The sequence below is a fragment of the Quercus lobata genome, chromosome 6, assembly GCF_001633185.2.
Source record: "Quercus lobata isolate SW786 chromosome 6, ValleyOak3.0 Primary Assembly, whole genome shotgun sequence".
NCBI classification, from domain to species: domain Eukaryota; kingdom Viridiplantae; phylum Streptophyta; class Magnoliopsida; order Fagales; family Fagaceae; genus Quercus; species Quercus lobata.
This window is the reverse complement of record NC_044909.1, coordinates 5,800,084-5,826,165: the sequence shown is the minus strand read 5'-3', so window position 1 is coordinate 5,826,165 and position 26,082 is coordinate 5,800,084. Positions and strand designations below refer to the sequence as shown.

Below are 26,082 nucleotides of genomic sequence, written 5' to 3'. Positions count from 1 at the left end.
AAGCTTCAAACGACTAAAACACACAAGAATATAGAGTGGAAAGGTTGAAAACATACCCAGCAATTCCTTTGACGAGTTTGATGATGACTCCAATGAGATGAATGGCGATGACGACGCCATTCTTTGAAGGATGGTCCTCCCACCACGCGATGCTCCACCGGCGATGGTTGATGGAAAGGTGTTGAACTAGCTATGTACAGCGTGGGCCTGGCTAACAACAAGAACTTGGATATTGAACTTGTTAGCTTAGCTCCAGATTTGTCCCCCCTCAGGACTGGGTTTTCTCCCAAGAAATTTCAATCTCTCTCAATGTCTTTTTTTTGTTTTCTTTTTTGAAGGCTTTTTGAAAATTAGAATGCAAAGAGATGTGGTGAAAATGATTTTAGGAGATGAAAGACGATAGGTACATCATAGTTCAGAAATCAAGCAAAAATGGAGTCTCCATGTTTATCCTCTGTTCTCTCTGGTTTTTTTTTTTTTCTTTCTTTATTCTCCCCCCCCCCCTTATCTGGTCTCCACTCTCTATTTTCCAATTTTTTTTTTTCAAATCCACGTACCTACTATCCGTTTTTGTTTGCACACACTCCACTGCCCGGTTGGAATAGTGGAATGACAACCAAGACAAAAATCGTGCAGCTGAGGGCACGCCAGACTTGCTTAGTGTGGGAGGTGTCTGTCCACTGTACCCCAAAACGTGCGTCTCACCATTCGATTTTGTTTTGTCCTTTTCTTCTGGACCACTAAAGCTAGGTTTGCCAGTATATTTGAAATAAAATGCAATTGTTTTTAAGTTGAATTAACAGAAGGAGCTTGAGAGACATAACTTGATCTTTTTGGATATAACTTTCAAAAATTAAGGATTTTGTGGAAAAATGAAAAAAAGACAAGCATGCATGGATTAAAAATTGTAGCTTCAAATGCAATTAAAATAAAGATTGATAGTAAAAACTATGAATGAATAAATAAAGGAGTTGAAAAATAAAATAATAAAGTGTCAAATGAGAGAGAGATTAGAGAGTTATGCACGTCATTTAATTAGTTCATCATTGGGGGGACGTATGCGCAAAAGGTATGCATTATAACCGAGGAACAAAATAGGGTGTCTACAATATGATCATCACCCATGAAACACACACAGAAGCAAAGGATCAACAACATGATGCAAACAACTCGTCTCCAATGGCTAATTCCTCAGTTCTACGTCATTTTAATTTTGAGAAAACTGATGTGCCAGAGATGGAATCAATGCACGTGAATGCTCTGTCATCTTCTGAAATGAATTGCACCTCCACCACACTCCAAAAAACCATCAAAATAGAGGAAAAACGGTAACAAACGAACCCACCCTCTATTCTTCCTTCGCTTGAGCCCACCTTCTCTCCGCTTAAGACGTCGTTGCCGCCACTGTGGGTCTCTGCATTTATCTGTAAGTTGTGTTTAACTTCTCATACTCTCTAATTTGTTAGTGTGTGGTTTTTGTGTTTTCCATGAAATTAATCTGTGGTTTTTGTGTTCAACGTTTGTGTGTGGTTTTTGTGTTTTCTGAGACACTAATATGTGGGTTTCTCTTCCTGCCTATGTTGTATTTGGACTATGTGAGTTTAATTTGTATTTTTCATGTGGGCATGTGTAATCGATTATGATATACATACGAACTATTTGTCGAAATGCCTCAATGAGTATAGAATTCCATTGTAGCAAAAATGGGTAAGGGGAAATCGAAGGACGCTGGTAATGATGTAAGAACTGGGTGTAAAGATCCAATGGAACTAAAAGCTTTTTGTGATTTGTGTGCTGCTCAAGTCCTAGACGGCAAGAGGAGTGGAGGATATTTGAGAAAGGAAAGGGTTGATGTAGTGATTAAACAGTTAGGTGAAATGGGAAAAGTGATGACTCACATGCAGTTTAAAACCAAATGGGATCATCTGAGAAAACAGTGAAAGAGTTGGAAGGAGGTTTTTGAGCATGAGACTGGGTTGGGTTATGATCCTGTAACTGGGAAAATTGAGGCCACTGATGAGTGGTGGACCTGAAAGCTTGATGTTAGTTCACTTTACATAATTATGAAAAACTCAACTGTCTACAACTATATTGTATTCTAACTACTGGTTCTACACATGTAGGCATGTCCCAAGGCATTAACCTTTAAAAATAAAGGTTTGCCGAATGTTGAGTCTATGGAAATCATGTTTGAAGGCACGGTTGCAGCGGAGAAAAATGCATTCTGCACGAGTGGTGAAATACCAAAGAAATGCACTAAAGGGTCTTGAGACTCCACTAATAGCAAAGAACTTGTTAACCCCCAAAGTCAACCCTTTGCGAATATTGACCCAATGGAGGTTGAAGGCCCATCATTGTCGAGGGTAGGACCGACAGTGAATAAGGGGAAAGGCTTGGTAAGCGGTGTCCACCTTGTCAGGGAAATTTGCAAGAAACCAAGAAAAAAGTGTTCAGTTGTGCAAGAGATGTCCGACTTTTTGAAGAACATCTCAGATGTTATTGTTGAAAGTAGAAGTGTAAGTACTCGTACACCATTTGCTTCTATAGTAGCTATTGAGGTTCAAGCAGTTATGGACATGGTGTTAACTCTTCTTGGGGTGCAATTGGGTGATCACCTTCATATGTTCAACACCTACTTCTTCATGGGAAACCAAAAGGCTAGGAACATGTTTGCAGCACAACGTCATCAAAAGGAGATCTAGCTGAAGTGGCTAGAGATGCAGTACCAAATGAACCCTCAGTTTCATTTATGAAGGAAAGGGGATTGTCTCGATAGGGTTGCTTAGGCTTGGTGTTGTAGTAATCGGATTTTCTTTATGTACCTGTTGCTTTCTTTTTTATTAGCAGAAACTATGCTTACCATAGGTGTGTATGTAATTGTTCGGTACTCTTTCTATTGTAGTAGTAATTAACAATGGGCATTCATCCTCTTTCATTTTGCTCTCTGGTTATTAACCTATTCGCATAAGCACATATTCAGTTTCTCTGTGGCATGCTGCATATTCAAATGTTAAAGATCATCATATCTTTTGGTTTTTCTGGATGTTTCACCAGTGCTACCTTTCAGTATTAGAATATAGATGTCAATCAAACATAGGAAATATTAGGCATTTGATAATTTCAAGTTTTGATTAACATTAGGTATCTGAAATCCTCAAATACAACTGAATATTGGATTTGACCCATCATTTGGTTTATCATTATTCTTTGAATTTGATGTGGCAAGGGTTATACTAATTTGCTGAACCAAATTGTGTATTGACTCATTAATTACATTTTTTTTTCAACTCAAGTTGTTTCATATGAATATATGATTTTTGATTAATAAACTTTGTTCCCTATGGTGGTACTAGATTTGAGTACTGGTAATACTCCCAGTTGGTACACAACACAACAATGGAAGAGAATAACCATAGTTATACATAAAGGTTTTTCCTTAAAAGGTTTCTAGATTGTTCTGAGACCACTAGGTTATTGTTTTATGCCAATTAAATCTTGGCAATGTCTTAGAAAGTATTAAAAATTCTAAATTTTCTGACCTCATTTTCTGGGCCTTATCTTTCTGGTTGAAGATTACATGATTATTAGATTTTTCCTCATTGAAGTTCACAGAAAAAGAGTACTGTTGTTTAAAAATGTTCTAATTTTATTGTCTTTAATGTTCTATTTTGTATTATAATTTTTTTTTTTGGTTTGCAAATTTGAAATTTCCTTTTTTTACCCCGCAGTGTTGGTTTGAGATTTTCATTGCATATCTACCAGATGATCCATTTGAACATGTTGCCTCCATACTTGTAAACATATCAAAGTAGGAAGCAGCAAGGAAACTTTTACTGGACCCTAACCGAGGGCTTTCGAAGCAGATTATTAGACATTTTGATTTAAGTAGTCCATTGAGAAAGAAAGGGGTATGTTCCATAGAAATGACTAAATTTTTCCTAGACAACTTTTAAAATGGAATTTTTTTTTTTTTAGCATGCATATTAGGAAGTATATATTCTCCTTTTGATTAGTTACAATTAACAATGAAAGAAGCAGGAACTAAAATATGAATATCCTCACTTTTTGCAAAGTGCCAAGTAGGATTTAATTTCTCTAAAACTCTTGACCCCTTGAAACTCTTGGATTCTGTATAAGCAAACCTGTCTTCTTCTTCTTCTTTTATTTTTTATTTTTTATTATTATTATTATTTTTTTATAATCTTGTACTTTGAAGTTGTGCATGATCCCACAGATGCTACACTGTGGTGGCTGTCTTCTTCTGTAATGGTAAAGTCTTTGTGGTTATTTCTGCAATTCCTTGTGTTCCTTGTAATTCCTTCCTTGAATGTCACAAAATTTGCTAAGAGCCTTCAAAATTCAGCTAGCTGGGGATTCTGATTTGATTTCCTTTTGTTTTGATTAAGTTACCTCCTTGAAGAACTCTATTTGGCCATGCATATCAAAATCTACATAAGAATTCCGATCAGATTTCTTTTTTGTCTAATCTGAATTAGGGATGGCAATTTTTGCCCGACCCACGGGTACCCAACCCGGTTCGACCCTAATGGGCCGGGTTTTACCCAGTCCGATTAGGAATAGGGTCGGGTATGGGTTTTTAAAAAAAAAACCTGAAGCGGGTCCGGGTCAAGTCCGGGTTTTATCAAAAAAATCCGAAACCCAACCTAGATAAAACCTGGTTTCCCTGAAATTACAAAAATACCCCTATATATATATAGTTATTATCTAACCCTAAATCCCTCATTTCTTCAGCAGCAACTCACGCCTCCCTCAGTCCCTCCTCACCCTCACCACCTCATTTCAGCTCACTCACTCTCAGTCACTGCCTCACGCCTCGCCTCCCCACCACCATTGAAATCAACTTAACAACAAATCCAAATGAACTCCCACTGAGTCAATTAAACCCACCACTCTGAAATCAGCCGAAATGGGTTTCGGTCAGATCAGTCGAACCGTTTGTGAGAGAGAGAGAGTGAATTGTTGATGAAGATTGAGTCTAGATGGCGGTAGATGGTAGTGGCAAGCGGCGGTCACAATTAATGGGTGTTAATTGACAGAAAGCTTGAAAGAGAAGAGAAAGTAAAGCTGGCCATGGAGTGAAGAGAAAGAAAAGTCCGACCATGGAGTTCCGATTTTGAATGGTGGGGAACGGCGAGTTGCGAGTTGCGAAGAGAAAGAAAAGTGGGGAATGGTGAGTTGTGAAGCATGAAAGTCTGGCCATGGAGTTCTGATTTTGAGGTTGAGAGAGAGAAAGAGTTTTGAAAAAAAAAAAAAATAACTAAAATCGGTAGAAGAATTCTAAGTTTGTATTGTTCTGGATTGTAGTGTTTTTGAGTTTGTATTGTTCTTCTGGATTGTAGTGTTTGGTTGCCTAGAACATTCAAGAAAAGATGAGGAATATTTAAATTTTTTTTTTTTTGGTTGGGCCACTATTTGGGCCATGGATGGGCCTAAATTTGGCAGGGTTTAACGGGGCCCGAATGGGGCGGGTCCGGGCCCCCAAAAAAAACCCGTTTAGTAAACGGGCCGGGTCCGAGTTGCGGGTCTTGGCCAGTGGGTCGGGTCCAGGTATGGAAAAACCCGGCCTGAACCCAACCCGTTGCCATTCCTAGGCTGAATACAAGATCTTCCAATTTGACAGAACACTTCCAACAAATATTTTCTGCCCTATATTTTTCTTATATATCAAGTTACCTAGAATCGCACAATCAGAGTGTGCCTGCTTTGATACCACTTGATAGGCCAAGAAGCTTCTACCAGTTGCTGGCAACAAGGTAATTTTTCTCTCTTTTCCTTCTTTTTTGTTATTGTTGGTGTGCTCTGTGCTTTTTATGCATAGAGTAGCCTTTTGGTGTATATATCATTCTTACTTATAAAAAATAAAAAATAAAAAATAAAAAAGGTAATTTTTCGAAATTGTTGTGTTATTGCTTTATATCCAATTGACTGGTGAAAATGTGTGTATTTGTCAGATAAGGCATTTCTAAATCTTCCAAAAGGCCTTAAATTAGGCCATATTTTCCAGTGTCCTTGGCTTTCCACAGACAGAAAAAGAAAGAAGTCTCAAGGTATTATGACAATTTCAACTGTTTAAGCTGTTGATGTAAGTAAAGTTTGCACATGATATCTTGCCGATTACAAGAAACAGGTTTAGCTATTTATTATATGCATCTACAAAAATCTACCATGCTCTTGTATAATGTTCTAAAAAATGATACTATTTCTAGATAATAAAAAAAAGTATCAAATTCTAGCTTGAATCCACATTGGTGATTGTATGAATTACTTGTCCATCAGCTGCTCTCTAGGAGGAGTTGGGGGAAAAACTCAACTGTACTTGCCTCTCCAATCAACTTGACCACCAACATACTTGTTTAGCCATTTTCTAAATCCAATCACAAGGACATTTGATTTTGTTGGCATAAGATAGAACTAGAAAGTGATTTTGTCAGCTAATAGTGCTGCCTAGTAAATAATAATATTTTCAAATTCTAATTCAAAACTTAGTTAATGTAATAGCAAAATCAAGAAAAATAATAACTAAATCGAAACATTGAAGTATGCTGACAAAACATTGAAGTATACGTATGGTGCTGATGATGGGTGCATGTGGTGCTAATGAGGCATGCGTGTGGTGCTGTATGCATGTGGTGTTGATCAGGTGTGCATGTGTTGCTGATGAGGGGTGTGTATGTTGCTGATGAGGTGAGCTATGTTAGTGTAGCTAGAGTGTACAATGTAACTGTGCTATAGATGGTGTTGTAATTACTGATGAGGCATCGTGTACTTATACTTTAGTGTATATATTCTTGTATTGGAGGTGTGTCTACATTAGCATTGTATTGTATTAGAATTAGTACAATGGAGTTAGTTAGTTAGGATGAGTTGGATGACTTAGCTGGCAAGGTGGTTACACAGCTGGCTTGGGAAGATAGTTAGAAAGTTGGGTATTGGACTGATGTGCTATCAGGGTATTAAATTGGGAAGGGCATTGTAGAATGAATGAACTTGATTGATATTTCTTCTTATGCTTTGTCAATGGTTGTTTCCCTCTCTTTGTTGCTTCTCTTTGTTTCTTCTTATGCTCAGCCAGAATTGCGGCATTATGCTGAACTGACTCAGGCTTCATTTGTGCAGGTAAAAGTTGAATGCACTAGTTCCCAACCAACAAAATTTCAAAGCAACTAAGAAAATGATGGATTTGCTAAACAACTCATTTGATAGAGAGGACCAGTGAGTTTCAATGGTTTCCCCTCTAGATTTGAATATACAATTTTTAGTAATCTTGGACGAAATTATGAAAGCATATGCTTAGCTCTATATGGTCATATTAAAATTAACCAATCCAAACCAAATTTAAGTGGGGTGTCTGTTTTGGGTGTTTGGCAACTAGTTGATTAGCATAGCCATCATTTCATGGAAGCACATGACAATGAAATCAATTTAAACACTCTGCTTGCATGAGTTGGTGAGGCTACTTTATAGACATTAGATTGATGCCTAGGCTTTAGGACTGTTAATTTATTGGTACCACCTTTTTTAGCCTAGTACTAATAAATGTTCAATAAAATTTAACAACTTGTTTTTAGCATACAAATTATAGTATCACTCTAAATTTTGTACATGCAATTAAAGTCGGTAACATATGCAGGGACATAAGTTTCGAGATGAGCGACGACATTGTACTTGCAATATATTTAGTTGGGTGTGCAAGTGTCGTAGCTTACATGGAGACCTATATGAACAAAGTACCAATGCACACAAATATACAAACAGGGTATGAATAGGTACAGTATATTTTAAATGGAAATGAGCAAAATTGTCGCAATGTCTTTGGACTATCAAGCCATGTATTTCAAAAATTGTGTAATACATTGCGCACTCAGTATGGATATGACGGTACCAAGAGAGTTTGCTTGGAAGAGTTTGTGGCAATGGCATTGGTGGTACTTGGTAATGGCATGGGTAACAGAATGGTGTAGGATAGATTTCAGCATTTGGGTGAGACAGTGCATCGACACGTGGCCACGGTAGTTACATTGTTAGCCATCGTTATGGCAGTAGACATTATTAAGCCTGCTGATCCTACATTTTGTAACGTGCCATCACATATTTGCAATTCAGAATGATATTGGCCACATTTCAAGGTATTTTGTGAATTTGGTATCTTGACTTGATTTTATTCAATTTATCTTTATGGTCATACCACGTATTTCATTTCACATGATATTTTTGTGGCAATGGTTAGGGTTGCATTGGTGCGATTGATGGGATTCACATCCCCATGGTTTTACTAGTTGATGAGCAACACCCATACAGAGGAAGGAAAGGGATTACAACAATGAATTGCAAGTGTGCATGTAATTTTGACATGAAATTCACATTCACGTGTGTTGGATGGGAAGGGTCAGCGCATGACACAAGAATCTTTTGCCTCAATAATGAGAGTGACAACTTCCTAAAACCTCCAGCTGATTTGTAAATATGCAGTTTAATTACAGTATTAAAGTATGTATTATGTAGTGAAAATGCTAATGTAATAAACGTGTTCATTTGGAGGAAATTATTATCTTGTTGATTCAGGATACCCTATGAAGAGAGGGTTCCTTGCACCATATAAGGGGGAGAGGTACCACATCCCCGATTTTCAGCAAGGTGAAGAGCTGCATTGTCCAGAGGAGAAATTTAATTATCTTTATTCATCACTTCGTTCGATCATAGAATGAACTTTTGGAGTTTGGAAAAATAGATGAAAATTTTTGAGAAGTATGCCACCCTTTCATATACGCATTCAAAATCGCATCATTATTACTATGATGGTTCTTCACAATTTTATTAGAGCACATGAAAATAATGACCTTAAACGTGGGCATTCTAGACGGGGCACATATGGAAGTAGCGAGGGAGGTCATTACAATGGAATGGCACATGCAATCTCTTCCTTGGACGACGCTAAGACGAAAGAGGTTCGGAACAATATCACAGCATCGATATGTAGGATGCGTCCATCGTAGGACTTAAGTTGTTATAGAAGTTATATTCCCCTTAATTGATTATGATGACTATTATTTTTGTCACAATAGAAATTAGTGTGGTTGAAAATACCATTAACATTATGGTAATTTTTTTGTGGGGACCATAACTGATGGTTCACAAACTTCAATGTAATACCATTTTGTTTTATGGTGATTTTTTGTTGATAAACAAAACTGATTGTTCACAAAACTTAATTGTAATACCTTTGATTTATAAATTTATATATATTGTTACATGTGAAACTCATCAATATTGCAACAGTAGATTTCAAGCTTACAGGTGTAAGGGCGGTTTTTGGGGCCCAGGCCCAGCAAGCAGGCGATTCTGGCCCAAAAGACCCTCCATAATGAATTTGTAGAGAGTGAGTCACAGAACTAGGTCTTGACAGAGTAAACGTAACTATTAGTAAGCCATGCAACCATTTGAACGTGGGGATATTTCATTAAGTTTCCTGGGATTACAGTCCATGGGGCTGTATCTTATGCTTTGTTTATAGAACTCCTTTCTCTCTTTCTCTTTTCCTTACTTTTTTCTCTCTAGTTTCTGATCCCCTAGTCATAGGGATTTTCTTCTCTTATATAGCATCCTTCAATTGATAATGGCCCTACACTTGTTAACCATCTGGGCCTCTACTTGAGTGCCTGTCCCATAGGACATCCTCCTTCTTTTTCTGTGAGTTGCACTGGCCAAGATAATACTATTCTCCTGTCCTCTCTACATTAATGCGGTTAATAAGTAACTTCCTTGCATTTAATGCGGCAGTTGTGGTTGCCCCCTGAACGTCTAGCATTTCCCTTCGATTTGGGACGATTTCTCACCATGTGAAGGGCGTGCGTTGGACTCCCATTTGGTGCGTCCGAGGAGACACTCTTCCTCGGACGCCCCTTAAACAAGCCCGACCCAACAGGATTGGGCTAGAAGTCCTCTGGCCATGTCTTCACTTCCTGTTATGGCTGGGCTCCGCACGGGTACCAAGGCCCACTGTTGACTGATGAATTTTACCCCCACAATAGCCCCTCAAAATTCCGGCTCTTTCTTCTTGGTTCGAGGAGGAAAGGCGGGATTTTGATACCTACTGGACAGTTCATTGTGGATTCCTACTTTACACGTGCGGGGGTGTGCCCTTACGTGCCTCATTAATGCTGAAGGCATTTAATGATCCGGGGGGAATTAGCTGCAGCTTTTTTGAGTTTTACGCTCTTTCAATCCAACGGTTGGAGACCAGATCAACGGTGGACACTGTTTTACTTGCTCTAGGTGGGAGCATGTCTGTCCAACTCCCTCTGAGAATATAAGGTTTTGAAGGCGTTCATTCCTCACTTTTGACAAACGCTCCAGTATTCAGAACGTCTCAGTGCCTTCTCCTTCAGCACGCTCTTACCTTCGCCGTCATTCTCTTGAAGATTCCGTCGAGTTTCTTACCCGTAAGTGCGCGCTTCTCCTTCGTTACTCTTCTTTAGGCAAACTCCCTTCGCGTTGTCTAGGATTAAGGGGAATGGGTAGGCTTGAAAAAATGGTAGACTCTCCGGCCGGTATGGCGGGTTTCAGGGCGAAGTATCGTATTCCACTGGAGGTAGGTTTAGAGTATTGCCAACAGGAGGAAATTTTGTTCAAGAGGAGGACGGGGGAGGTCGCAATTTCAATGATAGCCTTCGTGGAAGGAGGAATGACGATTCCAATGGGGAGAATAACTAGGGACTACCTACGTGGTCATAGATTGGCCCCCCATCAGTGCACCGTGAACCTGTTCCGGATCTTGGGGTGCACAGACCCTTAAACGACCAGATGAACCTCGGCCTTTCATGGCACGACGTGGTTCATCTCTATGAATGCCATAAGCTCGGTGACTCATACTACTTAAAGTCCAGGACCGACGAAGTGAGGTTGATATCCTACCTTCCCAAGTCCAGCAAAAGCTTGAAGGACGACCATTTGATCGTCTCCGGACCATGGCACGACGGCATTCACTGTCCGACTAGGGCAGGAACGCCAGGTGGGGTGTCATAGAACTAGATTCTGTGGAAAGGACCTTAGTTTTGAATTCTCCCCCCTTTTTTTTTCTTTTTTAAATTATTGGTTTGTTTGCATGCTTCCTCGGACTAACATAACCCTTTTATCGAACTTTGCAGATAAGGAGCGAACATCCCCTCGGCTGAGCTTGGTCAACGTCCCGGCTCTAAATTACCTCCTGAGATCTGAGATTTTCATAAGCGAGGACGGACAATTACGGTCGGCTCCTTTGATTTTGGACTTTGTTCCCCTTACTCGATCCTTGGTGGACGCCGGTCAAGCTATAAGGGCTGGCAGTCCAAGATTGGCACGTATTGACGTATCCATACCAGGGTTTCTTGCTTCGACAGACTTACCCCCCGTCCAGCTACCTGCCCAGTGCGCCCTTCCCGCAGCGGTCGTCCCGGAGGAGGAGAATGGTTCTTCGCATTCATCCTTAGAGGAACAAATAGACCAGTTCCAATTTGCCGAGGAGGGAGAGGTGTCGGCCAGGGTAGTAGAGCTCTCGGACTCCGACACAGATTTAGACCGTGCTTCAGCAGCTCCTGATCCTGGTTTAGTCATCGCACAAGTTGATACCAGCCAAGAGACTGAGGAAGAAGGAATAGACTTGAAACCAAGGTCTGGCCTCAGGGGCCTTCTATCCAACAGGAACAAGGGGCAATCCTCTAAGGATGTCCCGAAGGAACAAAATGCCCCTAAGGCTCCTACTCCTCATCTCCCTCCCACATCGGACGCGACGCTATAGCCTATGCCCAATTTAAGGCGAAAAAGGCCTGTAGAAGAACCGGAGGAGGGAGAGATTGGCCGCGAAAAGGCCCGGCCTCAGAAGAAGGGCAAGGAGACGAAAGAGCCCCGAGAGAAGAGGACCAGGTCCGTCGATAGCTGAGATGAGGCGGCCATTCAGAGGGAACAACGAACATGGTCGCCGCGGCTCGAATTAGACGGCGCTCCGATCTCCTGGGATGCGACCCTGTGGGAATCCCAACAAGGGCAGGCATCATTCTTGGTCGAGGCCTTGCAGCAGCCTCTTCTCCTGCCTCGTGATATGGAGGGTCTTAGAAATACTCGGCAACTAGACCTCTTCATGTCATTGAAGAGGGACATGGCCATGGTAAATGGAATCCTCTATTTCGTTCTCCTATTATGTACCCTCTTATCGTCATGTTCTAACAAGGTCTTTATTTCCTTTTAGGTGCAGGTCACTCAACAAATTTATATTGTTGAGGAATGGGCCAAGAAGGCTCGTGAGGACTTGCATAGGGAGGCTCAGTCCCGCTCTGCTGCTGAGAAGACCGCTGGCGATCTCAAACAGGATTTTGATCGCCTGAATAATGAAATAAAGGAGGTGAAGAAGGCTCATGCGAGCGCGGACGCTGGCCTTAAGAATGTCACAAAGTAGGCTGACGATCTGCGCATACAGCTCCGCCAATTTGAGGAAAAACTTACAACGGAGCAGCAGGCGGTTTCAACGCTCAAGGCTGAGCTTGCAAGAACCAAGGAGGAGGCCCGTTTGGCCAGGGAGGCTGTCGAGAAGGCTGTGGCGGCCTCATATGATCGTGGAGTCCGTGATACTGAGGTCAGGCTGACCGAGGAAGTGGCCACCGTTTGCAGAGAATACATCACCATGTCCTGGGGTGTAGCCCTGGATTAGGCAGCTGTCCCAGCAGACTCAAATCTCAGGAAGGCTGAGAACATCTTTTTCCCAGAGGACATACGTGAGATTCCTGATGAAGTTGCCTCCGAAGAGCCTCTTCCAACGGACTCCTCCATTCCCGAAGCTGGGGGTACGGAGCAGGCCGCGCAGGGCAAGTTACCCGAGGATAGCCTTTGCATTAGTGAGATCATTGCACAGGCCAAGGAGACTGCCCCGGGGACCCAAGCAGCAAATGATCAGCCCGCTCCTACTCAGGGCTCTTAGGAAAGTAGTGTAGGATTTTATTTGTTTTTCCTTTTGTATTTTGTTTTGTTTTGCCTTGCTAGTGTTTGTAAACAAAAACGCTTTTGGGTTTTATTGATAAAGGTCATTTTCCTTCAAATATCATTGTTTTCTTCTCTTTGGTTTTCATCATGAATGAACGTCTATTCCGTCACTAACTGTTGAAAACCAAGCATAAGTGAATGAATACGTGAAAAGAACGATAGTTAACAATTAGGCGAAAAGGCTGCGAATTTAATTTTCCCCCAAGTCCTTGGTCTGTGGAGCCAGGCAGGACTTGGGTTCTGTTTAGCACTTAGCGAGAATCCCTTTGCGGTTAATTTCTCCCAAGTCTGTGGTCCGAGGGGCCAGGCAGGACTTGGGTTCTGTTTAACACCTAGTGAGAATGACTAAGCGGTTAATTTCCCCCAAGTCTGTGGTCCGAAGAGCCAGGCAGGACTTGGGTTTTGTTTAACACCTAGTGAGAATGATTAAGCGATTAATTTCCCCCAAGTCTGTGGTCCGAAGAGCCAGGCAGGACTTGGGTTCTGTTTAACACTTAGTGAGAATCCCTTCGTGGTTAATTTCTCCCAAGTCTGTGGTCCGAGGGGCCAGGCAGGACTTGGGTTCTGTTTAACACCTAGTGAGAATGACTAAGCGGTTAATTTCCCCCAAGTCTGTGGTTCGAAGAGCCAGGCAGGACTTGGGTTCTGTTTAACACTTAGTGAGAATCCTTTCGCGGTTAATTTCTCCTAAGTCTGTGGTCCGAGGGGCCAGGCAGGACTTGGGTTTTGTTTAACACCTAGTGAGAATGACTAAGCGGTTAATTTCCCCCAAGTCTGTGGTCCGAAGAGCCAGGCAGGACTTGGGTTCTGTTTAACACCTAGTGAGAATGAGTAAGCGATTAATTTCCCCCAAGTCTGTGGTCCGAAGAGGCAGGCAGGACTTGGGTTCTGTTTAACACCTAGTGAGAATGAGTAAGCGATTAATTTCCCCCAAGTCTGTGGTCCGAAGAGTCAGGCAGGACTTGGGTTCTGTTTAACACTTAGTGAGAATCCATTCGCGGTTAATTTCTCCCAAGTCTATGGTCCGAGGGGCCAGGCAGGACTTGGGTTCTGTTTAACGCCTAGTGAGAATGACTTTAATTTCCTCCAAGTCTGTGGTCCGAAGAGCCAGGTAGGACTTGGGTTCTGTTTAACACCTAAATTAAGTGGCTGCGCAGTAATACGACATCAAGAATTATATCTTTCATTAATAATAGTACCTTTTCAGGTTGTTTACATTCCAAGGGCGTGGCACTACATGTTCATCCAAGTCTTCCAAAAAGTAGGCTCCTATGCCAACTACGGAAGTGATACGGTACGGTCCCTCCCAGTTTGGTCCGAGCTTTTCCCATGCAGGATTCCTCGCAATGCCCAGGACCTTCCTCAGTACCAGATCCCCTGGCGCCAATGGTCTGGATTTTACCTTGGCGTCGTAACTTTGCTTGAGCTTCTGCTAATAGTAAGCTACATGGACCATCGCGCCTTCCCTTCTTTCGTCGATGAGGTCCAAGCTCTTTTCCAGAAGTTTGTCATTGGTAGTGGGGCAAAAGGCGGTGGTCCTCTGTGTTGGGAAGTTCACTTCCAGTGGAATGACAGCCTTGGCTCCATAGGTCATTGAAAAAGGGGTTTCCCCTGTGGACCTTCGAGGTGTGGTGCGGTATGTCCACAAGACGTGGGCTAGCTCCTCAACCCATCTTCCTTTCGCGCTATCTAGTCTCTTTTTCAATCCATTCACTATGGTTTTATTGACGGCTTCTGCTTGTCCATTACCCTGTGGGTAAGCTGGTTAACAATTCCCAGCTCACTGCAGTACCTTCTGAAGGTTTTGCTGTCAAACTGTACCCCATTGTCCGACACCAAGGTGTGTGGGGTGCCGAACCTGGTGATAATATTTTTCCAAAGAAACTTCTTGACATCGACGTCCCTAATATTTGCCAGCGCCTCAGCTTCCACCCATTTGGTGAAGTAGTTGGTGCCGACGAGAAGAAATTTCCTGTTCCCTGTTGCTTTCGGGAACAGACCAAGTATATCTAGGCCCCATTGTGCAAATGGCCAGGGATTGGATAACGGATTCAGCTCTCCACCAGGCTGGTGTATGTTCGGGGCGAATCTCTGGCACTGGTCACACTTTTTCACCTACTCCAGGGCTTCTTTATGCATGCTCGGCCACCAATAACCCAGCGTTAAGACCCTGTGAGACAAAGACCTACCCCCCATGTGACTTCTGCAAATTCCTTCGTGTAATTCTTCCAGGATGAGTTCAGTAGCCTCTGGGTGCACACACAGTAAATACGGCCCCGAGAACGAGCGTCTGTAAAACTTGGAATCCTCCGACAACCAGAATCGAGTAGCTTTTCTCCTGATTTTGTCAGCCTCAACCTTATCATCTGGCAAGGTGTCGTGTTTTAAGTACAGCACTAGAGGGTCCATCCAGCTCGGTCTTGTCCTGATGTTATGTACTCCAATCCCGTTGGCCTTCTCCGTTAATGGATGGATGAGCTCTTCTACCAAAATGACTCGAGGAAGGGGCTGAGCCGAGGAGGTAGCCAATGTCGCGAGAGAATCAGCATGAGTGTTCCCACTTCTGGGTACGTGCATCAAGTGGAAGTGATGAAAATGGATCTGTAGGTGCTTAACCCGATCCAGATACTCTTGCATTCTTTCGTCCTTTGCCTCCATGTCTCCATTTACCTGTCCCACAATGAGTCTCGAGTCCGAGATCATGTCCACGGATTTCCCCCCCATTTTCCGGATCATCCACATTCCCTCCAATAGCGCCTCGTATTCGGCTTCGTTATTCGTGGCTGAAAATCTGAGTCTCAATAACTTCTCTATGGTTATCCCTTCAGGTGAGAGCAGGACAAGTCCTACCCCTGAGCCTCTTTGATTCGCTACGCCATCAATGTATGCTTTCCACCAAGTGCGTCTATGCGGAGAAACTGTGTTGATCACCTTCTCATCAGCCCCTAGTAATACCGACACTTCTTTTCCTTCTAGTATGGGCTCCGCAAATTCTGCCACTAGGTCGGAAGAGGACCTGGCCTTTTACAGCGGTGCGAGGCATGTATCTAATGTCGAAGGCGCCCAGAATCATTCCCCATTTTGCAATTCTGCTTGTGTAATCGGCGCTGCGCAGGATAGACTTTAAGGGAAGTTGAGTTAACACTACTACAGTGTGTGCTTGAAAGTAGTGGGGAAGCTTTCGTGTGGCCTGTATGATGGCTAAGATAGCCTTTTCGAGGGGAAGGTAACGGGTTTCTGCCTCCTGCAGTGATTTGCTAACGTAATAGACTGGTCGTTGTGTGCCGTTGTCTTCTCGGATTAGCACCAAGCTTACTGCATGTGGGGCTACTATGATGTAGGCAAACAAAACTTCGTCCGCCTCGGGACTGGACATAATTTGTGGTTGGGCGAGGTATTCCTTTAGCTGTTGGAAAGCTATAGTGCACTCCTCATTCCACTCAAATCCTTTCCACTTGTGTAATAGGAGAAAAAATGGCCTGCATCTGTCTGCTGAGCGCGAGATGAAACGGTTTAAAGCAGCTATCATACCGGTAAGCTTCTAGACCTCTTTAAGGTTCTGAGGAGGCTGCAAGCTATGGATGGCTCTGATTTGCTCAGGGTTAACCTCTATGCCTCTGTGAGTCACCATATAACCTAAGAATTTTCCTGATTCCACTCCAAACAAGCATTTGGTTGCGTTCAATCGTAGCTTGTACTTTTTCAGTAATTGAAAAACGTTGCCGAGATCTTCAATATGGTCAGGAACCAACTTGTTTTTAACCACCATGTCGTCTATGTACACTTCAACGCTTTTACCCATCTGTTGTTCAAACATCCTGGTCATCATCCTTTGATAGGTTGACCCGGCATTCTTCAGGGCAAAGGGCATCACCTTATAATGATAATTCCCAACTGGGGTGACAAAGGTGGTCTTCTCCTGATCTTCGGCAGCCAAGGGTATCTGGTGGTAGCCCTGAAAGGCGTCTAGAAAACTCATTCTAGGGTGTCTGACAGTTGAATCTACCAACCGGTCTATCCGGGGCATAGGGAAGGGATCCTTTGGGCACGCCTTGTTTAGGTCTGTAAAGTCTACGCAGACCCGCCATTTCTCGCTCTTCTTCCTTACCACTACCGTGTTGGCTAACCACTCGGGATAAAAGACCTCTTTGATAGCCCCTGCTTTCTTCAATCTTGCGACCTCTTCTCTCACGGCGTCGGTATGTTCTTTCGACGGTCGTCGAGGAGCCTGCCTCTTAGGTGTTATAGCCGAATTCACATTAAGGTGGTGGCAGATGAAATCTGGGTCGACCCCGGGGGCCTCATAGGGGTCCCAAGCAAACACATCTACATTCTGTCAGAAAAAAGCAATCAGTGCTGACTTCTCCTGGGGCGGTAATTCTGAACCAATCTGAAAAAACCTCTCAGGGTTTGATCCGACGAGTACTTTCTCCAGCTCCTCACAGTTCACCTCCATGGCCGGTCCTCCACTACCCGCAGTTGGGATAGGGGTCATTGATTGCTATAAGCCGTTCTCGGCTGAAGTGGAAGGTTCGCTATTCGGCCGTCGTGAGATTGTCGACACCATGCATTGTCTAGCCATTCCCTGGTTCCCTATTATTTCTTTGATTTGATCTCCTGACGGATACTTCACTTTTTGGTGCAAGGTTGACGGCACAACCTCTAGTGCATGAAGCTATGGCTGGGCCACGATAGCTGTGTAGGGGGAGTATGCATCTACGACAATGAAATTCACTTTTACCACGTTTGAGTCTGTTTGCACAGGCAACCTAATCATGCCTTTCGGGATGACGATTTTTCCTTCAAAGCTGATCAGGGGGGAATCGTATGGCGACAGGTCTTCCTGCTTCAAGTTCAGCCCCTTATACAAATCATGGTACATTACCTCCACGGCGCTGCCTTGATCAACTAACACCCTTTTCATGTCATAACCTCCTATTCTGAGCGTGACGACTAGGGCATCGTCGTGGGGTTGAATAGTTCCTTGCTTGTCTTCCTCCGTGAACCCAATTAATGGTGTGGCACTCACTCTGGCTCTCTTGGATTCCCTATCGTCTGGCTCAGTTGGAAAACTGCTCACTGACATTATCCTGAAGGGGGCAGAGCCTGTCCTTCCAGGTGCGGCGAGAATGACATTAATTGTGCCAATGGGTGGCCTCAACGTACCTTGTTTGGTTTCACTGTTCGATGGTTCCTGCCATCCTTCAGGGCGATGCAGTAGATGTCTCAGCTTCCCTTCTCGGACGAGCCGATCTAAATGGTTCTTCAGGTTCCTGCAATCATCAGTGGTGTGACCTGGCTCCTGATGGTACGCGCAATACAGGTTCTGATTGCGCTTCAAAGGATCACCAGCCATCTTGTTCGGCCACTGGAAGAAAGGTTCATACTTCACCTTCTCTAGGATTTTGTGAAGCGGCTCTCGGAACACAGCATGGACTGCCTGAGCCCCAGTAGATCCGAGCTGTTCTATATAATCTCTTCTCGGTCTGTTACTATTGTTAAATCGTTATGACCTGAAGTCCCTCCTCTCCTGAGGGACGACCTTCGCTTTACCCTTCCCCATTTGCTGGTCCTCTTCTACCCTTTTGTATTTGTCAATTCTATCCATGAGTTGGCGCACGCTGGTGACTGGCTTTCCAGTGAGGGACTTTCTTAAGCCATGTTCTGTCGGCAAGCCCCTTTTGAACGTACTGATGGTGACGTCATCATAATTTCCTTCTATCTCGTTATACATTTCCCATTATCTATCCGAGTAGGCTTTCAGCGTCTCTCCTTCCCGCATGGACAAGGATAGGAGGGAGTCGAGGGGCCGAGGGACTCTATTGCTGGTGATGAAACGGGAACCAAAAGCCTGCGTCAGCTGTTTAAAGGAGTCTATGGAATTCGGCTGGAGGGCATCAAACCATCTCATCGCCATGGGTCCCAAGCTGGATGAAAATATCTTACACATTAACGCCTCATCCCTAGAGTGGACGGCCATCCTCTGATTGAATTGGCTTACATGCTCTACTGGGTCGGTCTGACCATTGTATATGACAAACGTTGGTTGATGGAACCGCCGATGAAGCACTGCCCTCTCTATTCTACGCGTGAACGGCGACTGGGAAATGCGATCCAGGGCCTTGCTCATGGCATTATTGGCCAGGCCTTGGTAAGATGGGCTTTTGTGGCTGCGTTTGTGAGGCCTCTCTTCCTCGTAGGAAAAGGTCTCGCTTGGAGGGGTTCTTGATCTTCGTCGGTATTCGTTATCCTCGTCACTACTAGTGCCCGAGCCGGGTGAAGAACGCTTCTGCTGTGCTCAGCGTAGCTTTTTCTTCAAATCATCAATCTCTTGTTGTAGAGCCTTTCGATCGTTTTGCTTATGGGATGCATGATCCTTCCCTTTTGAGCGGCTTTTACTCGTGTGAGAGGTGTTCACGCTGCCCTCTCGCTGATTATCTTGGTCTTTCCCTCGTTCGATATTTAAAAAATTGTCCTGCCGTTGAGAATCTGCACGTCTGGCTTGGCGCAGGCCTGATCCTTCCATTTCTTACTGTTTCACTTGTCGAGACACAAATTCTTCCCACAGACGGCGCCAATTGTAAGGGCGGTTTTTGGGGCCCAGGCCCAGCAAGCAGGCGATTCTGGCCCAAAAGACCCTCAACAATGAATTTGTAGAGAGTGGGTCACAGAACTAGGTCTTGACAGAGTAAACGTAACTATTAGTAAGCCATGCAACCATTTGAACGTGGAGATATTTCATTAAGTTTCCTGGGATAACAGTCCATGGGGCTGTATCTTATGCTTTGTTTATAGAACTCCTTTCTCTCTTTCTCTTTTCCTTACTTTTTTCTCTCTAGTTTCTGATCCCCTAGTCATGGGGATTTTCTTCTCTTATATAGCATCCTTCAATTGATAATGGCCCTACACTTGTTAACCATCTGGGCCTGTACTTGAGTGCCTGTTCCATAGGACATCCTCCTTCTTTTTCTGTGAGTTGCACTGGCCAAGATAATACTATTCTCCTGTCCTCTCTACATTAATGCGGCTGGAAAAATAGCTTCCTTACATTTAATGCGGCAGTTGTGGTTGCCCCCTGAACGTCTAGCATTTCCCTTCGATTTGGGACGATTTCTCACCATGTGAAGGGCGTGCGTTGGACTCCCATTTGGTGCGTCCGAGGAGACACTCCTCCTCGGACGCCCCTTAAACAAGCCCGGCCCAACATGATTGGGCTGGAAGTCCTCTGGCCATGTCTTCACTTCCTGTTATGGCTGGGCTCCGCACGGGTACCAAGGCCCACTGTTAACTGATGAATTTTACCCCAACAACAGGGGACTTCTAAATAGACTCCAACCTTATCTGAACAAGAGATAAACTCAATGGATTTTAAGATTGCAACAGTAATTTTCCAGGAATTTAAAAAAAAAAAATAAGGAAAACAAAATCTCCCTCAATTTGTTTTAAAGACACCAAGAACTCTAACTATCAATTGCTGGCAAAGTGTATATAGATAAATAAATATAATATATATATATATATGTATATATATAGACACACATATACAACAACAAAACTTACAATCTCCATCAACTTGGCCATTAACATTATCTCCATCAAACGTCTCCACATTGTTTTAAGAAGTACAACAACATACATATCATAAATTGTTATTTGCAATACAGAATAAATTGTATGATTAACATACAAAACAAATGTAATAATACAAGTCTGTATTATTACATACATATACATCCCATTATGGCAAACACCTCTGCCTAATTTTGACTTCCCCATACCTAGTAGACAAGATAAGCAATACTACAAACATGACCCAGGAATTTACTAGAGCTATTGTCAACTTCTTTGCTTTCTCTTCAGAAATCATGCGTGTAGCCTTGGCTCTTTTAGCTTTTCATTTTGCAACTCGCTCCCTTTCCAATGATGCGTCTATCAGGGCGTGTGCTTACTTCAACTCTTCATTGACAACTTCCACCGCATGCTCCAATCACTTGAATTTGGCTATAACTATAGGTGTTGTTGTGCCACGCGTACAACAAATGTTGGTATCTAAACACTTGAAGAACTTGCATGCACGGTCATCATCTTGCACTATACAGTACAAAACATAAATAGGAATACAACAAATTGGTTCTTTAATGCATAACGCAAATATTTTGCCAATACTTGGATATGGTACTTACTGGTGACCAATAGCGACAAGTATAAAACATCCTACCAAATGTATGAAGTTTCAGGGACGTCCTAATGCTGTAGTTGTCAACGTCATAAAAATGGCCATCAGAACTGGAGAGATAGTTACTCGTTTCCAACATTGGCATATTTTTTTCTTGAAAAAGAAAAATAGAGGATAAGATTTATATGTAAGTAATCAATATAACTCAAGAAATAAAAAAGCTAAATAACATCAACCTAACAAGCAATCTCACTGGTAACAAGTTGAACTGCTAGTTTGCTGCTTAACTAGCAGCAATTGCCACAACTACAAAAGGAAAAATCAAGTAGACCAGATTAAGCCCAAGAGTAAGTACCAATCCAAAACAGAAACTAGTTTAATTTTCCAAGATTTTCAGTCATTTCTTAGATTCATTGAAAGTGAAAGTGCTACCTCTAAACTATTAAAGATCAAAACTTTGTAAAAAAGCAAAGTAACTAATAAATAGAGAGGACTAAAATTCCAGCAAATGAAAAGAAACCCATTAACAAGAACTGAAATTCAAACAAAACAGGATAGAAAATAGTGAACAAAAATTTGAGAAAAGTCACCTTAGGGAAGTGGTTTTGGGTTTTTTTTTTTGCTTCTGGTTTTTGAGCTCGGGCTAATTCAGCTGATACTTTCATGTGTGTTCTAGTTCCCAACTGCCATTCATTTCAAGTTTCAAGAAGTCCTACATTTCACACTCTACAATGATATTGAGACGCTATTGTAGCAATAAGATTTATTTATTTACTAGCAAGACAACAAACACAATGAGTGAATAAATGGATGATTAAACGCCTCATTACCAGAGAAATCTTTAACCAATAGATTAAAGTTGGACGATAATTTATTAAAAGGGAAACCAGAGGTCATAAAGAAACAAACATGTAATACACATAACTAGTCAATCGGTTTTATGATAAGAAAAAAAAATTGAGAAAGTTGAAGATCTAATGAATAAGATAGATACTCTCATACCCCATCAATAGAGAAATATTGAATCAAAATCATGTTCCGTGGTTTATGTTAAAAAACAAAAACACCATTGGCTCCATAGTTCTCACAGCAACCAAACTATACTAAAAGGGGGGTGGGGGGTGGGGACTTCATGATTCATGAACCTTAAGTTTTTCCATTGAAACATATAGATCAACAAAATAAAATTTTATTTTTTATCGTTTTTTGGCATGTCCAAAACACAATATTATGTCATTCAGCCTTGCAAATCAGACTTCACTACCATTAAATCCAAGAACTTAAATCGAAATCTTTAAAATTTACTTTCTACTAGGTCCAATCTTCAGAGAAAAATTTAGCATAATAAAGCAAAAAAAAAAAAAACCAAAACCCCAGCCAAAACTCAATCTAATAAAACCCACAAAACCAAACCAAACAAAACCCACTTCGCCATTGTAACCAGTAAACAAAAACAAAACGAAGTGAACCAAGAAAAAAAAAACAAAACTTTCAGATCTTATTACCTGTAAAAATGAGTGAGCCACAATGAAAGATATCGAGAGGCTTTCTACAGACTACAGAATGAAAACGCGCTGTGCTTGTTTGTGTGAGAGAGGTGTTAGGGTGGAAGAGGAGTGAAATTGGAAGAGGGTGAAACGAGTTTATGGAAGGAAGAGTACACCAGAGGGAACCCGATCTTCGTCGGCATTGGACTGGGTTGTCTTCCTCGTGGATTTCTCTTCTGAGCTCTTTGCCGACGTCGGACTAGGTTGTCTTCCTCGTGGATTTCTTTGGTGGGCGTGGACTTCTCTTCTCAAAGACAGGTGTTAGGGTGGGACAGGAGTGAATAAAAAAAAAAAAAAAAAAGGCAAAAATGCGTAGCTTAAATACTTTCAGTTGGGCTATAGTAGTAGGCCATAAAAATAATCAGCTAGCGTTTCAAAATAATTTGCTACAGTGTTTTTAGTTTTCAGCAAAATCAGCGGTGTCCAAACGGACCCTTTATATATATATATATATATATATGTTGCAAATGAGAACATCTTGTTTTGTAATGCAAAGATGGAGGAAGGCAAAGAAATTCAAAATAGTTCACAAATTTGTGAGGAGGTATTGAGGCACAAGTTAATCTTAGAGAAAACAAATATGAATGTAGGAACACAAATAACGAGAGGTAAAAATTATAAGAGTGGATATGGAAGAATCTATCAGAAGTCCAAGTTAATAAGTAGCATGAAAAAAACGAATGTGGCTGCCTTCACTAATAGGCAAATCAAAGAAGCAAGCATCCTTTGGAGTTGAAAGAAAAGAAGAAGAGTAAAACTTTATGCTTGGAAAGGAAATACTACTATTATAGAAACTAGTTGCATATCCGTACGTTGCGCGTGATAATTTTTTAGGATGGTCTCATTAAGTATTTTATTAATACTATAATTTTAGTTATTAGCCATTGGTTTTTCATTAGTTTTTAAGTTAATAAAAACCTTAAATATACATTTTTTTTTACCTTTACACACACACACACACACACATACATAGTGAATCTTTACACATACTTTTAAGAAAACTCTATATATTCCACTTTTTTGTATGCGTAAAATTACAGACTACTACTCTATAATGGTAGTGGCTAATTAATTTTATATATATATTTTTAGTGATCTCATTAGTGACGCTTCTTACTATTATCATATATTTACTAACTAATGAATTGCATAACAAAGACGATAAATGAGAGGTAGCATTGTTCATTAGATTTTCGAAAGTAATAGTGTATGAAAAATTTTATATATATATATATATATTTATATATATTATAAATAAGGTTAAATGAAATATCAAAAAATGGATTTTTAAATTTTCTAACTTTATTTCTTATGTAATTTCTACTACTATCAGAGAGCATCTCTTTTTTAGTTATGATTAATATGGTTTCCATAGTTAGAGTTTGATTAGTTTTAAATTTAAATTTAGTACTATGATTGTATTTAATTGTTGATTGTTGATTTAATTTTTTAAGTGAATTTAACGGTTTATGTTACTACATTGTAAAGTTTTTAATGTTCTCCACACGGTAATCTCTATTTTATTTTTTACTTCTCTTTACAACCTCTTTGTTTTCCAATCAACGATTACTAATTGATGGTTTTTTTTTTTTTTTTTTTTTTTTTTTTTTTTTTTTTTTTTTTTTTTTTCTATTCTTTATTACTTTGTATTGGTTTTTTTTCTATACCATCTCTCTCTCTCCATTGGCAACCTATCGTTTTCCAAAATTTGATGATGATTCTATGATATTAAATATTCATTATTAGTTTTTATTTTTATTTTTAATCTAGTGTTTCTAACTTGATTTGTTTTGTATTTCATTCTTCCTTTGATGCATTGGGTGTGAGAATGAGTGTTTCCCTAACATTACTCCACCTAATGTGGACAATTTTGTTTATTTAATTTAGGCAAAATATTATATTTTAAAAATAAAATACATAACAATAAACACTAACTTATCCAAATAATTCTATGTAATATAATAATAGTACATTCTTATATACTATTTTTAATTATTTATAATGCAATATGATAATATTTAACCATCAAAGTCATAAAAAAAAAAAAAAAAAAAAAAAAAAAAAAAAAACTTCAAACACAAAACTAAATCCCATCAACCAAAATAGAGTTCTAAAGAATACAAAACTTTATCAAGCTAAAATAGATATGCAAGAAAAATAAAAATAGAAATCCACCAAAAAATTGAGGGAGAAAGAGTGGGAAATAACCACTTTTTTTGTGAGAGAAAATTATGTAAAGAATGGAAGAGTGAATGAAAAATTTATACTAAGAGTATGATAATAAAAAGAAACAAAATAAAGGAAGATCAAAGGAAAGAGGAAGAGTGATATCAAGGTAGAATTTTTGGAGAGATGAAAAGGTAAAGAGAAGGAGAAAGGTTGGAGAAAGTATAAATGTTAAAAAAAATGAGTACAATTTGATGAGCACAATTTTCTTTTATTTGAATTTAAGTAAAATATTACATTTTTTATTTTTTAAAACAAAAAGAGAGAAAATATAAATAATTTAATGATAAGGAGGATGTAGTTGAATTTCAATATTGAGTAAAATAGAAGAGAAGAAAAAAAATAAGAAAAATTAAAAGATATAAAAATAAACACTAAATTATCCAAATTATGCTATGTAATGGAATACTATTATATTTTTATCTACTATCTTTAATTTTTTATAATGTAATCGGATAAAATTTAACAATCAAAGAGCAAAATAATAATAATAGTAACTTAAAACACAAAACTAAATTGTATCAACCTAAATTAGAGTTCTTAAAAACACAAAAATTTATCAACCTAAAGCAGAGATGCAATAAAAAATAAAAATCCAGCAAAACATTGAGAGAGAGAGAGAACCTTTTTGTGAGAGAAAACTATGCAAAGAATGAAAAAAAGTGACAAATTTATAGTAAGAGGGAATGGATAAGAAGAGACAAATAAAGGAAGATGAAGGAAAAGATGAATAACAATATTAAAGTAGAGGGTAGTGGGGAGATGAAAAGGGAAGGCAAGAAGAAAGGTTGAAAAAAGTGTAAATATTTAAAAAATAAGTGAATGTAAAAAAAAGTATAGGAAAATTTGAAATAAAAAAGAAATATATATAGATGTTAAAATTGACAAAGATGAATATGTAAAGTCAATAATCTATATATATATATATATATTGTAAAAAATAGGAATAAATAATAAATAATAATTATGTGGCGAATGACGTGGTGATGAGGTGGCACAACAGGAGCTCAGCAGCAATAAATGCCACGCTTCATCTTTTAGTAATATATAGATGACAAGTTCTAAATAAGGTGGTTACACAATCAGGTAAGGCTTTCATCCAGT

The 26,082-nt window shown here is 40.4% G+C and overlaps 2 protein-coding genes across 2 annotated transcripts; both read right to left on the bottom strand.

Moving 5' to 3' along the window:
* Positions 1-15,144: 15,144 nt before the first annotated feature.
* On the bottom strand, positions 15,145-16,558 carry LOC115949725. Its single transcript, XM_031067014.1, has 2 exons — positions 15,985-16,558; positions 15,145-15,899 (listed from the first exon to the last, which is right to left on the bottom strand). The coding sequence occupies exons 1-2, from the start codon at positions 16,556-16,558 to the stop codon at positions 15,145-15,147; spliced, it is 1,329 nt and encodes a 442-aa protein (XP_030922874.1).
* Positions 16,559-17,704: 1,146 nt separating this feature from the next.
* Positions 17,705-18,385, bottom strand: LOC115949724. The gene has a single exon (XM_031067013.1). The coding sequence runs from the start codon at positions 18,383-18,385 to the stop codon at positions 17,705-17,707; it is 681 nt and encodes a 226-aa protein (XP_030922873.1).
* Positions 18,386-26,082: the final 7,697 nt, after the last annotated feature.